This window comes from Elgaria multicarinata, chromosome 1, assembly GCF_023053635.1.
Source record: "Elgaria multicarinata webbii isolate HBS135686 ecotype San Diego chromosome 1, rElgMul1.1.pri, whole genome shotgun sequence".
NCBI lineage: Eukaryota > Metazoa > Chordata > Lepidosauria > Squamata > Anguidae > Elgaria > Elgaria multicarinata.
Window position 1 is genome coordinate 56,400,321 of NC_086171.1, and position 17,034 is coordinate 56,417,354.

Here is a 17,034-nt window from a genome sequence, read left to right on the forward strand (position 1 = left end):
TCCCTCGCCCTCCCACTCTCTCTCGTGTGGCTATCCTTGCGGCAGGCACGCTGAGGCTGCACTCTGCGCAGAGAGTGCGCAGCTTGCGGGCGGCTTCCCTCCCGCGTCTGTACTTCTGGCAGCCTGTTCACGTGAGCCAGAGCCCAGCTGTTAACTGGGGAAGAGGCCGCCGCCACCGCCACCGCCACCAGCACCACCTCCTCCTCCTCTCCTTCCCTCCAAGTATCTGCAGCAAGAGAAGCAGCCTCAGCCGGGGGAGCTCCCAAGGCCAGCGAGGTGAGCAGACCTCAGGGGCGTTTTTCTTCCCCCACCCCTCCGCCGTCCCCTTGCCTGTGACACCCGAGGGGCGATGCCCAGGTGGGGCCGAGGGCGCCTGGCAAATGCAAGCAGGCGTCAAGGGCATGCCTGCAGTTGCGTTGCCTCTGTGGGTGCCCCGATGCTTAAGGGGCTCATATTCTGCCCCAACCTGCATCTGGAAGGCGGGGGCGGGGAGCGTGCCTAGCCTCTAAGGCTGTCGTCGGGCTTCCCTTGGGTCGCTCTCGTGCCCGCCCGCCCGTCCCCCTACTCTTTTGCGGATCGATCCAGCGGGGATTCTGGAAAGCGATGGATCATCTCTCCCCCCCCCCCCTTTTCTTTGCAGATGAGTTCAGGAGAAATATATCTGGGGAGATTGCTTGGGAGTTCTAGGTCCACGCACTCTCCCTGGATCTCACCGTTTGTTGACTCATCACGGGGTGACAATCTGTCCTGAAGACGTGCATGGCCTCCCGTGGAAAACGACCTTAAAGGCACTGGCTTGTGTGGCATGGTCCACAATGGCCAACCGCTTCAACACATCGGAGCCATCACTTGATTGATGTTGCATGCTCTGATCAGTGAGTGGTTGTGTCCAATGTTAGTCCTCGTTAGAGTAGACCCATTGAAATGAATGAGCCTGCTCTAAGACCCATTGGGTACAACCTGCATACAGGGTTGTCTCCAAGTAATATTGGACACAGCCCTGTGTGTGGAACTCTTTTCTGGCACCTCTCCCTACCCTCACCCCATGCCTTATATCCCATGATGTGCAGGTTCTGTGTTGGGAAATATAGAGAGTTGAATTCACTCAGCCTATAGATACCAGAAAACTTGTGCCTCTGAGATTCTAGCAAGTTAAAGCTATTTAGATGCCATATTAATGACCACAGGGTTGTATGGGTGAAATGGATCGGTGTGTATATGTCACTGAGATGCTTCTTCTTATTATTATTGATTACATTTTTATACCGCCCGATAGCTGAAGCTCCCTGGGCAGTTCACAAAAGGTACTATACCTGTACTGAGTACTATACCCCTACTGAGTGTAAATGCAGGCATGCTAGCTGTAGTGACTCTGGCCTGTTAAGTTTCTGAGCAGTTTTGGCTGCTAATAGTACCAGCATCTTCATGTGTTTTCCATAACCTTAGATCAGTTCTGTCTATCTTTTTTTTTAATGTAGTCTTGTGGTGCTTGGTATTTCATTCACTACAAGTGATGGCTGTTTAGAGTCTATTGTGAAGTATAATATGGCTACTCTGCTATATATAGTCTAGTGTGTTTTGTCTGACTCATTTAAAGCATCTTTACAGAATTCTCTTGGACTGAGACTCTGATTCCTTTTTAATAAATATGAGAATATTTATTTATTTATTTCATTTCTATACTGCCCAATAGCCGAAGCTCTCTGAACAGATTGAAAGCAGATGTGGAATTGTATTGCAATGTGCTGAAATGCATGACTTTCTTTTCTGAAATTATGAACCCTGAAGTGCTGGATCATTAATGGAAAGAAATTTTATTACTGTCTGCTTGTTTTTACACTCCAGAAATGCAAGTGCAAAGGTTGTCATTGTGAGATTGATTCAAGAATTCTTTAAGGTGAAGCTGTTGGATTTTAACACAAAAACTTTACCCATTTTGTTCATTTGTCCTTGCTTATGTAAAGTAACTGGTTTAGGCTAAAAGTTACAGTTTCAAAATTATATCGTTGATTTGAAAATTGGCTTTCATATTCTTTTGATAAAAAAACAATTTTCCAATTCAGATCTGCTTTTCTGTGGTTAACAACATTACTTGACTCCGTATTTTTATTTCTGTAAAAACTGAGCTGTGTTGCTTTTTAAGGACTTGATATTTTAGTTAATCCATGCTTCTTTACCAGTTTGATGTCATGCTTCTTGATTTGACTTCATTCTTTATTTTTCCTGGCCACTCTCTGTGTATGGGTCCCAGGATCTCTTTAGCCATGTTGTCAACCTTGGGAGGGGACATAGGTCAGTGTCAGGATATATGCTTTATATATCTGTTATTCCAGGATCAATTCTTGGTCTTTCTAAGTGATTCCTGATAGCTGGAGATGATCCCTGCCTGAATCATTGGAAAGCTCTTTCTAGGCTTTTACACACAGACACAACATTCTCCTCATGAGGAGTTATTTGTCATAGACAGAGTGGGGAAAATATTGTCCAAAAATATGTATCCAAAATGAAGTCCATCCTTTTGCAGCCACAGTGATTTATAATCTTGAGATAAATTAATCATCCCAGATGTTGTTCCTCTTTTGTAATTTTTCCAGCTAAGTTCTAGATAATGATATCTAATTATAATAGTGAAAAAGCATGTGCTACAATGTTATGATACAATAGCATCTCTTCACTGATGTTCCATTTAGAAGCAGTCTATTGAATACTAGTGAGGTGTGATATATTTTGGTAGAGATATTTGATAAACCTCTGGGTAATTGAATGTGACCATTGTCTAACAGCAGGTATAGGCAGACTTCAGGCTTTGTTTCTAGAAGAATCAAGGCTGGAACTATGGATAACGAATTGGTGCCAGGGGAAAAATAGTGACTGTGTTTGGACAACACGCTAATCAACGGTTGTTTTCCATTTGTTCATAACTCCACCTTTGTTGATTAGCATGTCATCCGAACTCAGCCAGGGACTGTGTGTGCCTATTGTGGAATCAGATGCAAAATGGTGGTTTAAGGATGGAGCTACTTAAGACACTCATGAGCCATACACTCATGATCACAAGGTGATTTTAGATTGTAAGCCATATGGCAGATTGTCTTGTTTTGTTTTACTCTGTACAGCGCCATGAAAATTGATGGCGCTTTATAAATATTATTAATAATAATACACTGGTGCTTTTGTAAAATATTCAAGTACAAATCTGCATCAGAGTTACTACAGATCAGGGATTCTAGCAGCCCTTTTAAAAAGCATTTTTGTTGTTGCTACTGTTAAACCATTGACAAGAGTTTCAGACTCCCAAATCTACTGCAAATAATCTAGGGATCTATCAATAGATCCCAGATTATCTTCTTCCCATCCCTAATCTAGAGAACAGCACAGACTACTACTCATTGGGCCACTGTACTTGAAGCAAATATCTGAAGTGTCTCACTATCGCAGACTATTGTATTTATCCTTGAACTCAGACCATCGGGAACTAAAGAATTATTCAGTTGCTCAGCAACAATTTTTTTGAAGTCTAGATGTAGCGTTTTAAAGATACAAAGAGTCTTTATTCTGCTTGAAAATACTGTTCTTCAAAATAACAGTTTTAAAGAAATCTCAAATATGCTTTGTGTGACATCCAACTATCTGAACAGAGAATTGTTCTGTATATTTTTAAACAATCTAACGTTGTTTGGTAGACATTGGTATGCCTAACATGGTGTTGGCTTTTGAAGCCAGCTGCCATCATTGAGGTGCAAAACTGCTCCTTACTGCAACTCTGCAAAACTGCAACTCTTTGAGTTGCAAAATCTAATCAGCTCTCGCTCCGCAGATCTTGATGGTGGAATTGTGTAGTGATATACTGTTGCATAAAGTAGCAATTACCTCTGGAAAATACACTAGCTACACTTAATACCTTGAGGAATTGCGTTATTGCTAGCAGAACACAGATTTTAAAATTATCGATACATCTCTTTCCAGACTCAAGCTTTTTGCTTTGCTTTGTTTTAGTTATATTTGATTTGAAACACACTTCTTCCAAAAGGCAACAATGCAAGTAACAATATGTTTAAATCATAAAACTGTGCCATCTCAGGTCACCAAAGCTCCATCCACATTTTTCACTGATTCTGTAAGACACTCAGATTTTGGGCTTCAGTTTGTCTAATAGTTAGTGTTGGACCAGGACTGTGAAGACACAGATTCAAATCCCCATTTGCCATGAACCTCTTCAGCCAGTCATTATCTCAAGTCCTAATCTACTTCACAGGGTTGTTGTGAGGATAAAATTGATGGGGTGAGGAGGACTATGTATGTTGCCTTGAACTCATTGGAAGAAAGATGGGATATAAATGTAACAAATAAATAAATCTATAGGACAGGAGTGGGCAACTTAATTTCAAAAGACCTCTGCAAGTCCTCTGGCAAGAGCAATCTGTCCTTTTCCTGGCAATAGGATGGGGAGGGTGAGGAGAGAGAAAAGGAGGTGGCAGGGAGAGGGAGAGAGGGCATCCCCACCCATTTGGGGTCTGGCCCCCACTCATCCCTGGCCTCTGCCCTATCTACCCCAAGGGAGTGTATCTTGCAACAACCCACTTCTGCAGTAAAGGAACTGTTCTACAGATGAACAATAGTCTGCATTCAAAAAACATACTAAAATTACATGTGTTGTGTATGTAGCAAACAACTAATTATTGTATAAAATAGAGCATGCTCTGTCAGTGTGCAGATGTCTAAAGGTAACTCTTTAATTAAAAAAATCTTTTGGCAAGGTCTTGCAGAGTTCAGGAAATACCCTATTTCTTCAATTCTAAGACACACTTTTTTCCCCACATAAACATCTCTAAAAATGGGGTGCATCTTAGAATCGCTGGTGTGTCTTAGTTTTTTTTTTTCTGTTGGTGGTACTGAAAATAGTGTGAATCTTACAATCGATGGCATCTTACAATCGAAGAAATACGGTAGTTGGATAACAAGTTAGATACTTCTTGAGCAAGAAACCTAAGGCTTTTTCCTGATCTCAACTCTTTAACTAGTTGAAAGTCTAGTTTAAGGACAATAGTTATCTTTCCCCCAAATATCCCTTGATTGGTGCATCACCTAAGAAAGCTTATGGGCTTCTTCTTCACAATGACAGCTTTTGCAAGGGCAGCTTGAATAATTGCTCTTTAGCAAGCAGTATCCCTAGCTACAGTAGACTTTGATTACACAAACAATGGGATCTTGTGTGCTTGACCAAAGCTCCACATTCAGCATTCTGTGAGATGAATTTTTCTGACAGGCATGGGCTAGTTTTTAGGTCAAATTTAGGACAAGTGATGCAATCACAAGCCTTTAATATTAGATTTTACATGAATATATGACAAATGGATATCAATCCATATCCAGTCATAACAAACACCGTGAATTAAGCCTGTAGGCAAAAGCATCTTAGTTAGCAGAACTCCGTTTCAAGGTAAATTATGATGATCTTTTGTGGAAGTAAAAAATAGTCCTTCCCTACGTGGCATGTTGAGGAGGGACAAATACCATACTAAGTCCTATGATGGACTTTTCCAGACTTGAGGTGGGAGCTAGATGTAGTGATGGCCACCAATGGCTTTAAAACAGGGTTAGACAAATTCATGGAGGAAAAGGCTATCAGTAACTATATCCTTCTCTGTATACCAGTCACTGGGGAACATGAGGAGGGGATGCTATTGCCCTCATGCCCTACTTGTGGGCTTCCTGTAGGCATCTGGTTGGCATACAATGCTGGACTCGATAGGCCTTTGGCCTGATCTAGCAGAGCCCAGGGCTCCTGAACCTATAATTGTTGCGTAAAAGGAATTTCTGCTGACAGTGTGTTGTTTGCTCATGCAGGACATGGTAGACCAGTCCTAAACCACTTCTTTACAATTCCTAAAGATACATGAGTCCTGTGCATCTGGTCATCCTACTGCGAAATTGGAGCTTTAAAATGGTGGATGTGGCAGACACATCTCAATTGGGCCCTATATATTTTCAAATATGGTATGTATGTATTACTTTGCACAAAAGAGATGCCCTTAGAATGAACTGTGCAGTTGCATGAATTCTGAAACTTGTTTTAAAGCACTGTGCATGGGGAAGCCATAAATATAGAAGGAAAGCAGTCATTTTAGATATTCATATTTAATAAAGAAAAGAAACCCAGTCACATTATTTATTTGTTCATTTTGCCTGAAGGAGATGAAAGAAGTAGCAGAGCTGTCTGTGATTTATTGTTTTGCTATGCATACCTTCCTTGTAGCGAAAATGCTCCCACCTGTCTGTTTCTGTGCATTAATGGGTCTCCTAAATAAAGAGTTTCTTGCAAGGCTTATGATATTGCGGGCTGCCACTCTTCAAAAAACTGATAAGAAAAATGCTGCTGCATATTCAGAGCCATATATCTACCCCACCCCCTGCTATGAGTCTTAACCAAATAGACCAGCTTTATTTAATTGAGATGTCTGAAAGTTCCCCAACTTATAACAGCTAATAAGGAGCATCTTGAGGTTATTTCATGGAATCAAAGCTTCAAAGCGTGAAGTCAGAAAGGCAAATGAAAGAGCGAAAAAGACCCAACCTCTCCTTCAGTTCAGTAAGCAATCCTTCAAATTGCAAAGCAAGCATGGCTTTTCCCACACTTGTTTAGCCTTTCTGTAGGCTGTTTCCTAGTGACGGTATTTTCACCAGAAGCAAATGGCTCCAGCCATCTGAAACAAAAGGCAATTGGTAGACAACCCCCTTCCCTTCCCTTCCCCCACCTCTGCTTGCTATTTCATTGTTTCAGTGCAAGTCATTACACAGCATTGACCTATTTCCAGCGCTATAAATGTGAGCTAATTTCACAAGGCCTGTGCTAGTTTTGATGTAAAATGAATGCAGATTAAATGCACTCAAATATAAATATCATTATAGTTGAGAATTAAAAACCCCACATGATTTTTAAAAAATACATTTTACAACTGTAAAAGCAGCGCTGGGAGACTTGCCACCCATCACACCTTCACAGCCTACCTGTTTTCTCTGTGCCAGTTGCAAGCCAATGAATGCCGCTTGCATTGCAGATAGGAGTTACAGAAATAAAGGAAAATCAATGTTCCTATTCATTTCCCACAGTAGCCACCCCAGTTCTGTGTTATGCTTTGTACACACACCACCGCAATCCCAAAGACTATATAGATAAACCCTTAATAGTGATTTTAAATGTAAATTCCATTTAGGGCTCCTCAAATGTAAATGTATTACTTTCTAGTAACATGTTAATCAAAGCTATTTACTCTTCAGCATACCAGCCTATATTAAGCACATTGGCATAGTAACCAGAAAGACATTAGCTGAACAAACAGCAGCAAAAAATAGCACTATACAGTCAAATTCCCTTGAGATTAATTTTCATCAAGCAGCACTTGACAGTGAGAAATTACTTGCAAGTTGTCACTTCAGTAGTCATAAGGGAATTTGAGATTGCTTTTTGACCATTGTCTTGTCTGGTAAGATCTACATCAAACCAACCTGCTGCAATTGTGTCTTGGAACTAATTAACTGTGCATGAATAATGCATTTAAAACAACAAACGAATAGGACTGAACTCTGCCAGTCCCCTTATTCAATGAATTTATGCCTTTGGAGATGAGGGCTAATAATTGCAAGCAACACACCCATCCAGCTTTTAAAAAACAAATGATGTTAGTGCCGTCCCATTATATACTAAGAAAAAATTATTGGTGGAGAAACCTTTCCTAGATGTAACTAATATTACCTAATTCTTCAATTCTAAGACACACTTTTTTCCCCATATAAACATCTCTAAAAATGGGGTGCGTCTTAGAATCATGGGTGTGTCTTAGGCTTTTTTTCCTGGTGGTGGTACTGAAATTAGTGTGTGTCTTACAATCGATAGCGGTATATATGGTCTAGTGTCCCAATGGTGAATTTCCTAATCCCCCGCCTCACTGTGAGAGGTGGGGCCATTATGACTCATGTAGATCTGGGGTTCAGAAACTTGCCTCCATCTGGCTCCAGTTCTAAGGTGAGTGCTAAACAACGTGTTGGCAAGGATGTTCTCCATGAGGATTTTGTTTTTTCATGTGTCACTAAAATCTAAATGTGCGTAACTGGTGATGTAGGAAGTTATTTAAAAATGGTCTTGTGCATGGAGGCATTGCAGAGGCCAACATAACTTATCAAAGACTCATTTCTGGTATCATATGCCAAATCATGTTTTGTATTAACCTTAGATTAGGGCCTAAGCCATGGTTTGAACTTACAAAAATATGGGCAAATAATGGTGTAGAGCCGGGGTGGGCAGAAAGTAGATCTCCAGATGTTTTAGACTTAAACTCTCAGCATTCCTGACCATTGGCTATGCTGGCAGAGGTTTCTGAGAGTGAAGTCTAAACATTTGCAGATCTGCCTTCTGCCCATCCCTAGTTTAGAGCTCCATGCTTGTTTTAACTTTCCTTCTGTTTAGGAGCCAGACTTCTATGGAGGCAGAGCATTGCCATGACTATACTTTTGGTCTGCCTTCTCCCACATGAACCTGACTGAGTATTGAGATCTGCCTCAGGGGCCATCTTTGAAGTCCCTTCCTCAACCCTGCTGTTGAGACAAGGCAGGGTGTCTTCTGTTGCAGCACTCCAAAGACTTTGATATTTTTTTCAAGAAAATATCAAATTTGCATTTGTTTTATTCATCCAGGTCCTTCAGTATGTTCAGCTTTTATTGATTGTTTTAAACTGGCTTTTATTTTATTTGTGGCTTGGTTTCTGCAGTTTTCGTTATATTGATTTTATTATTGTTTTAAATTTATGTGAACTGCTCTGAGAAGCTGTGGCTTGAAGAGTGTTATATAAATTGGTATGTCAGTTCAGACACCAGGATTCCCTTCCTCAACCCTGCTGTTGAGAAAAGGTTTGCAGCCCACTTGGAACCATAGTTTCTGATTCTGGTTTGCCATCTGATTGCAAATCATGATTCCCTGTGATGTCGAAGTTAAGCCAAAGAATCAATCCCAATGTATGGTGCTGACAGGTTGCAAATACTAGTGATGTGTCAAGTACTTCTGAAATCTTTAAGATAATCTTCTGTTAGGGGACATGAGACAGTAAAAGAACAAACACACCACATTCTGGCATGGCTATTCATTAGGCTACTTCAGTCAATTAATTGATGGGATTCAGATTGGATGGTTATTTTTCTGAATTAATCTTTTATCAGGTATGTAAACTGTAGTAGGCAATGAAATGAATATTACATTGTGCTTGCAGTATTTTTAAAATTCTTATCTCTCTGTTAAGGGAAGTTCGTCTTACATTGTGTGTGATTGGCTGTATTGGCATATTTGTTTGAAAGAGAGCAGCTGGTTTAAAAATAAAAGCAGTTCCCAAGATTTTCTTTTTTCCACTGGTTCTTCCATTTTTCTTCTTTCACACTTGCAAAACTTTGTTTACTGAGCTATCAGGAGGGTCTATATTGAGTGACTTTTATTACAAAGGCATTATTTAGTTGGTGAAATAATAATTCTGAGTGTGCAATATCCTGTTTTGTCTAGCTAACTAGTTATGTATTTTAAATATTCTGCAAGGAATGTGGCATTTAGGTGAATCATTTTTGGGGAGGGATCTGTAAGTCGGTGGTAGAGTGCATCCTTTGCATGTAGAAGGTTCAACATTCAATTTCTGGCAACTCCAGTGGAAAAGAATGGGGAGCAGGTGATGTGAAAGGCCCCTTGCTTGAGACCCTGGAGAGTTTCTGTCTGGCAGAGTAGAAGAGACCAGTGGTCTTCAACTGGTCCAGACCCAAGACCCACCTCGGACTCCCAACCTGCAATATGGGACCCACTTTCACAATTGCTCAACATGGTGGCAACACCTTTGCCGCAATCCATCTGGACTGATGTCATGACCCACTTTTGGGTCGCGACTCACCAGTTGAAGACCACTGGAACAGACCATACTTGGCTAGATGGAGAAATAGTCTGTCCTGGTATAAAACAGCTTCCTATGTTCCTAATATCTCTTCTTTTCTTTTCTTTTTATATTAATGTTTTAGGATGGCTCTGGCGCCTCCCAGTTACTGTTTTGTTGCATTTCCACCACATACTAAAGATGGCCTTGTAGTAGTTGGAAAGAATTCCGCACGGCCTAGGGATGAGGTACAGGAGGTTGTTTATTTTGCTGCTGCTACTCATGATCCAGGATGCAAAGTTGAGGTAAACAAAACAGCTTCATTCATACCTAATGTGTGGATTTGACCAGTTATTGTTGTCTGTTCTTGACAAATATAGACTCTTATGGTCAATATTATAATGTTTTGTGTTTCTCTTTTCTTCTACTTTACCCACAACCTGGATCCATTTATTTGCATTTTAAGCCCTTTATGAGCATATCTATAATATCCTGAACTGCTGTTAACCCCTTTGAGCCTTTTTGGCCAGATATTGCTGCCACAAAGTCTGCAGTTTAGACCCAGTCTCAAAATTGAGATTTGCAGACTGAATGAATTTGTCATTTGTAGGTACAATAGGCATCAGATTACACCTAGCAATGCATTTTTGGAGAGAGAAGCAATGACTGCTCTCCATTTTTAAAAACATAAAGCCTGGCTGCAACTCAGATCTGCCTCTTGCCTTGGCCGAAACACATAGGTTCCTGACACAGTGCCGATGCAGGTTTAGCAGAGGGAGGGAATTGCTGTAACATCTTGTCTGATGAAGAGATCTCAAAAGCTTGCACATTTAAAAATAAAATAAAATTGATTGACTAATATAGATTACACTAATATAGATTTTGAAAAGAAAAATAATGACTTTTAATAGCCCTATAATAGGTTTTCATGGGGACTAATTTAGAAATATTTCCTTACATATATGTCTCCCTCTGTGCAGCTTGCTTGGCCAGTTTTTCTCGCTTTCTAGCATCTGCCTGCCTGCCTGCTGGCTCGCCACTCATCCCTGCTGTGAAATGCGGTGGCATTTCCCCCTTCCCTGTCCCTGTTCCGCTACACCACTGTGTACAAGAGAACATAAGTTTCCTCTCCAAATGTGTTACAGTATGTTTAAAATGAAAAAAAGCACCAGATTTTATGAGCCAATATTTGCAGTTTTAATAGTACTGATTCTATGGTAAAAGTCTTTGTTTAAACAACTGATATTGGTCTCATGAATTGTAAACTTTTAATAGTAAAACTTTATATTTACATACTATGAATATAAAAGAGATTCATCAGGATAAGCAAAATGTATTGCTGATAGCTACATCCTTGAATATATAATACCTTGTGAGAATTCCCTTGGTTGACATGCCTAATTACATTTTGTTTCTTGCTTGAAAAACTTTAGCTTGTTAGTATAGACTCCCTTATGCATTAATTCCATAACATTTACATAGTAATGAAATAAAAAAGACAAAACCTAACATCTGAGAACTACATATTCCTGGTTCTTCTACACCTATTAGATGTAGAAGAACGAATACCTTCATTGTTCTGTCTTGACCGTAGTGCAGGGGTGCACAACCTGTGGGCCACAGATGGCTCCCCAAGCAGCACATGGTCCCCAAGACCCCCAGCTGTCACTACAAAAAATCGCCATCCAAAAACTCTGTTGCTGCTGATAGTAATCCATAGTTCACTCCTTTCTCATTTCTCTGTCAAGTACTTAGCCCAGTTGAGTAATCCCCCAAACCTTCGCTACTGTAATCCAAAGATCACCTTCACTCAGTCCATTGTAAAACATCTTCTCGCTTCCATGAGGACATTCTGGGAACTGCTGTTTAATGGCAGGAACCATAGAGTCCTATGAGAACGAACTGACTGTGTCCAAGCACTACTGCTGTCAGGAGCTTTTTAAAAAGTACAAAGAAGACAACGGAGTAGTGGAGTGGGGGGTGGGGAATAAAATGTAATAACTAATGGTATTTAACTTGGAATTTAAAATAAAATAAAATTGCCTGGTTGGGGTGTTTACTTGGGGAGAGGAGAGAGAGAAAGAGTGAAAGAGAAGGCACAGAGGGGGTATCTATAGCTCTGGAAGCCCTGAGGTGGCTCCGTGGTGGTGCTGCATGCCACCTTGAAGCCATCGCAGGGCTTTCCAGAGGAGCACCGCATTTTAAAAGTCAGGGATTTACCCTGACTTTTCAGGATGGAGCGAGGTGAACATGGCCCTTCAGCAGCCTATCATCACTCCATCCTTGATGCAGAGGCGTGGCTGGGCGGATGGCAACCCCTGATTGGTCGTGATCCACTCAGGCAGGAGGCATGCAGGTGAGCTGAATGACGGCCGGAACGCCCACACACTGCCTTCAGCATGGTGGCATCCTTGGTACTGAAAAAGTCACGCACCCCTGTTGTAGTACGACACTATATACTGCAGAATGTAATAGTATATAATTAGTTGGATTTTCCTTTTAATGCTGATTACTGTTTATGTAATGCATATTATAGTGCTAAAGTTAAAATTTAAAACAAATCCAGAGCAGATTATAATTGGTGATTTTTTTTAAAAAAAATCATTTTACTTGAGCACTTAGGACATACTGTAATAATGATTTCAGGCTCTCTCTCAGCCTCATTCTAGTACAATGAAAATTTCCCAACTTTATTGCAACTGATGGGCTATCAGATGATAACCTTAAGGAGCTAAAACAGAGGAAGCTGGAAGTCACTCCTATATTATGCGCAAAGTGGGCTAGATTTCTTCTCATTTGGAATACAGTATAAGGGGTAGGGTTAAATGGGAACTCATGCCTTATGATGGAAATGAGAGCTGTGAATTTTCCTGTTAGTCAAACAATATAAGAAAAATAGCTCTGAGGGAAATTTCACTGTTGAGAATACAAGATTTTGTGTTCTTCTAGTAGCACAAACCACATTGCTTATCTTACAACAGGCAACATTAGGCAGTGAACTGGTGGCACAGAGGCTGCGAAGGTTAATGGAATAGGACTGGTCATTTATCATCATTGATCATGAGATGCATGGGAAAAGAGCAGAGTCTGAAACAAATGACCCACCACCTTCTGCATCACTCTAAGGCAGCCTTTCCTGACCTGCTGCCCTCCAGATGTGCTGGACTACAACTCCCATCATGTTGGCATGGGATTGTCAGAGTTGTAGTCCACATTTAGAAGGCTGCTCTAAGGCTACTTAAGTATTTCATGCTGGCATAGTACTACCCACTACAAACCTTGCATTGAAGTGATGTGTTAGAGGGATTCCAAACAGAACTTGAAAGCATTGGAGTCAGCTAAGATGAAAATTATAAACAGTAAGAAACAGGAATCTAAGATGAACATTAAAAGTTCAAAAAGAAGACCAAGCGACAGTAATTTTTATCTTTTAACAATAATTGTATAACGATTTTTCTTTTTTATATTATTAAAAAAAAGTGTTAACTTCAGCTCACAAATATCTTGGAGTCTTTCTGTTACTCATGAGGCATAAGTCCAAGACATTTCCTTTTTGGCTTTTATTTTTTAATGAAGAGCGCACTGATTGTTCCGTTTCTACTGTACTTTGAATCCTAGCACTGCCAGTCTGACATCAATTGAGTCAGATTGTGATTTGAACAACAAAGGCATTAGTGAAAAAAGAACCATGCTTTGCTTTCTGATGAACCGTTATCCCAGAATAACCTTTACAAAAAGGGAGAGCTACATATACTTTCTTTGCCATTCCCCTTATAAAGTCTTATTAACTTATTTTGAACAGATATGCGTCATTAGAGGTGAAAAAAAAAACATGTTTATCCTAGACAGTTGTATATTTAATAAAAAGATCTTTTATAAAATCAAATTGACTTCTTTTTTTACTGCTGGAAATTCATTTATTGCTCTTCCACCAAGGCTACCAGTTTATGCTGATGTCTGCTGAAAGTGACATGTTTTTTTGGTGTGAGTTTTTTAAACTTAACTAACACCTGCCTGTCCTGGATGTCTGTGAGAACACTGATATCCTTTATGACCATGGACAGATTGGCAGCTAGACTCACGTATCTTCTTGGGTTGGAGAGGGATCTCTGATATACTGGGTACATTTGCATGTCACGCTAAACTGTGGTCTAATATGATGTGCATCAGCTGAAGTGAGCCATAGGCCCATGCACCCCCCCTTTCCTCCTCCCATATAGCCAGGAGAAGGACTTCAGAAGCTTTGCTTCTGCTTTTAGTTAATTTGCTATATCATCCAGATCTGGAATTGTGGGCAACATTAACTTTTAGGGGTGTGCAGAGTGGTTCTGCTCCTCCCTGAAATTTGGGGTGGAGCTCCGATGAGTGGCTCTGTCTCCTTGCACTGTTGGATTACTCATTGAAAAACTGCTCCGTATTGTCGTCAATGGGAATTAACAAAAATGCATACATCCCCATCATTTTTAAAGATAAAGAGATGAAACTTGGCACCCTGGTAGCTCTTAAGTAGGGCTTTAGCAATGCCTAGTTTAGATCAGATCCCTTCATACCTTGATTTTTAGGATTATTTTTCTTAAAAAATCCTCAAACACCCACCCCCCCGCAATAACCCACACACACACAGAGCCAAAACTGAACAGGATCTTTGCTGATGCACAGTTGTGCATCTTCAGTTTATAAAAATAGAGATCTAATTTGCTCTAATGGGGTGAAATGGGGGGAGTTGCTCTCCCTATGAGAGGTCAGACAAGAACAAACATAAATATAATACCTTTATTTTTTACATTTTTTCAAAGCATATAAACTTGAGTCCTGTCTCCGAAACAGGAGATATACTAGTACTAGCAAACTTTTCTCTCACCGCCCCTTCTTCTCTTGACTTTATGCACAGCTGAGTTGCATCCATACTAGCAGTTCACAGATCAGCCTTTGGCAAAAGATTCTTTTCCATATCCTAATATTGGCTTGTGAGACTGTAAGGTTCTACGCTACCCGCCAGTTATCATCAATTCTTGGGACAACTCATCTACATGGAATAATTTTCCTTATTTTCATAATGTGAGCCATTTTCCCTAAAACCTTCCTTTCAGCCAGCATCAATTTTTCAAGAAGTGAAGAAAATTGGTTGTAGCTTCATTCTAGTTCATACACAGCAAACATAATTTAAACACGTGGTACCAACTCGACACACATGGGGGACTTTGATTTTTGTAGTAGGTTAGTTTCTGAAAGTTCTGCAAGCAATTTTGAGAGAAGATGAAGTGCATATGGGGAGTGGAACTTGGACTCTTTCTTGCTCCACAAGCTAGCAAACAAATGAGTTCCAGGGTGGGGAAAATGGTGTGTTTCATTTGCAGTCCCTACCCCTAAACACTGTGATTGGAGGGGGGGATAGGGAGGAGACTGTGGCTATTGGTTAGCCACAGATGTCAATCTCAAAACTACCCCTCCCTCACCCATCAGCAGTAGTGTCACGGAGGGCACACCCCTATTAACTGTAGTTCATTTCTATAAGCCAGCTTCAGAAACCATGGTTTGAAGTTACCTTGTTTAAAATTGACCCTAGGGCTGACCAAAGCCCCCAAATGAGTGGAAGCGCTAATTTCTGGAACGGGTCAGGTCAGGTCAGCAGAGCTCCATTATGTGAGCTCTACCAACCTTCATCCTTCTAGAAATGAGTATTTCCGCTTTTCACAGCTTGCCTCCGGAAGTGCTAAATTGCTGTTCTGCAAGTGGTACGGATCTGTACACGGACTTGAAGTGGGAGGGCTGGCCACACACAGACCAGAATCGGTGGCCAGCTCACTAATGGATTGCAGCATTAGATTCTGCCTATAGTGTTAACAAATACAATTTGTCATCCCACACAACATGGCATCAAGGGTTAACTAAAACCAAAAGTTAAGTCTTTCAAAGTCCTGCTCTCAGCCTCGTGGGAGATGGATAAAGATGCACCAGGCTCATACCTCCTCATGCACATTGTGCTAAGCCATGGTTTGGCATGACATGCGGACATGTCCTAAAAGAACAATTTTGTAAATTGCTGATTGCTTGATTACCTAGGGTAAGTAAAAAGCTTCCCAAGGTAACATGTAAATATGGTGACACTGTTCTTTTCCTGGATCAATGTCATTTGATTCAGTAGGATCTTTTCCCTTCTTGTGTAGTGCACATACATTGAGATTGACCAGGTGTCCAAGACACATGCTGTTGCATTGAGCAAACCTTCCTGGCTCTGGGGGGCAGAAATGGGAGCCAATGAACATGGAGTCTTCATTGCGAATGAAGCCATTGTCACCAAAGAGCCAGCTTCTGAAACGGAAGGTCTTCTAGGAATGGATCTCGTCAGGTGGGTGATTTTAATGACTACATTCTGGATCGGTCATTTGGTCTTATTAAATGTCCTGAGCAAGGAAACTGCAGTACTAGTACAAAATATCAATGATTGAGATTATCCAACTATTCGTTTACAGACTACACAAGATACTTTAGCTCAAACTGTACTTTTAATAATGTCATTGCTTTGAGCCACTCTGCATATGAGAAAACTTGTACACCTATGTACATTAAGTGCAATACTAGCATTACTTTTGCATAAATATATGGGCTGCATATATTAACCTTGTCATATGTGAAGTTGCCTTTCAGCTTGAGAATCTCGGTATAGTGAGCATTATACATTATTAAGTTTTTGCTAATCATGGGAAGAGATAGCAGCCGAGTCGTCATAGGATTGCACCCTTCCATTGTGTTTCTGTAACTCTCATGATTCCTTTCATGTTACATCATTATTTTATTGTATTGTAGGGATGTAGGGATTGTTTAAAATCTATTCCATCTGTGTTGTATAGATTGTCAGGCGCCTTTGGTTCCATCGTCAGATTTATGTTAGTTTCTGCATCCCCCCCCAAAAATGTGCATATCCTACCCCCAAAATGTGCATTTTCACACTTTAGCCTATGGATTAAATGCACATTTTTGGTTGTTGTCCCCCCATCTAAAATGTGTATTTTTCTGCAACAAAATTTGCACAAAACTTATGAAGGTAAGAAAAAATGTGTCTGCAAGTCCGTGGAATCCAGCCAACAGGAGAAAAGCCAGTCTTCTGCGGAATCCATGGGTTAAACTCATAAAA

The 17,034-nt window shown here is 40.6% G+C and overlaps 1 protein-coding gene across 2 annotated transcripts in view; it reads left to right on the top strand.

The window, feature by feature from the left end:
* The first annotated feature begins 182 nt into the window (after positions 1-182).
* SCRN1 (secernin 1) overlaps positions 183-17,034 on the top strand; it is a 33,544-nt gene continuing 16,692 nt past the window's right edge. The window contains exons 1-3 of one of the 2 annotated variants that reach the window (XM_063128663.1): positions 183-276; positions 10,045-10,204; positions 16,067-16,248. In XM_063128663.1, the coding sequence (XP_062984733.1) occupies positions 10,046-10,204; positions 16,067-16,248 (341 nt within the window). In that variant the 5' untranslated portion in view covers positions 183-276; position 10,045. Of the gene's footprint in view, positions 277-761; positions 876-10,044; positions 10,205-16,066; positions 16,249-17,034 lie in introns of those variants that run through there. The other variant, XM_063128670.1, reaches the window with a different exon arrangement.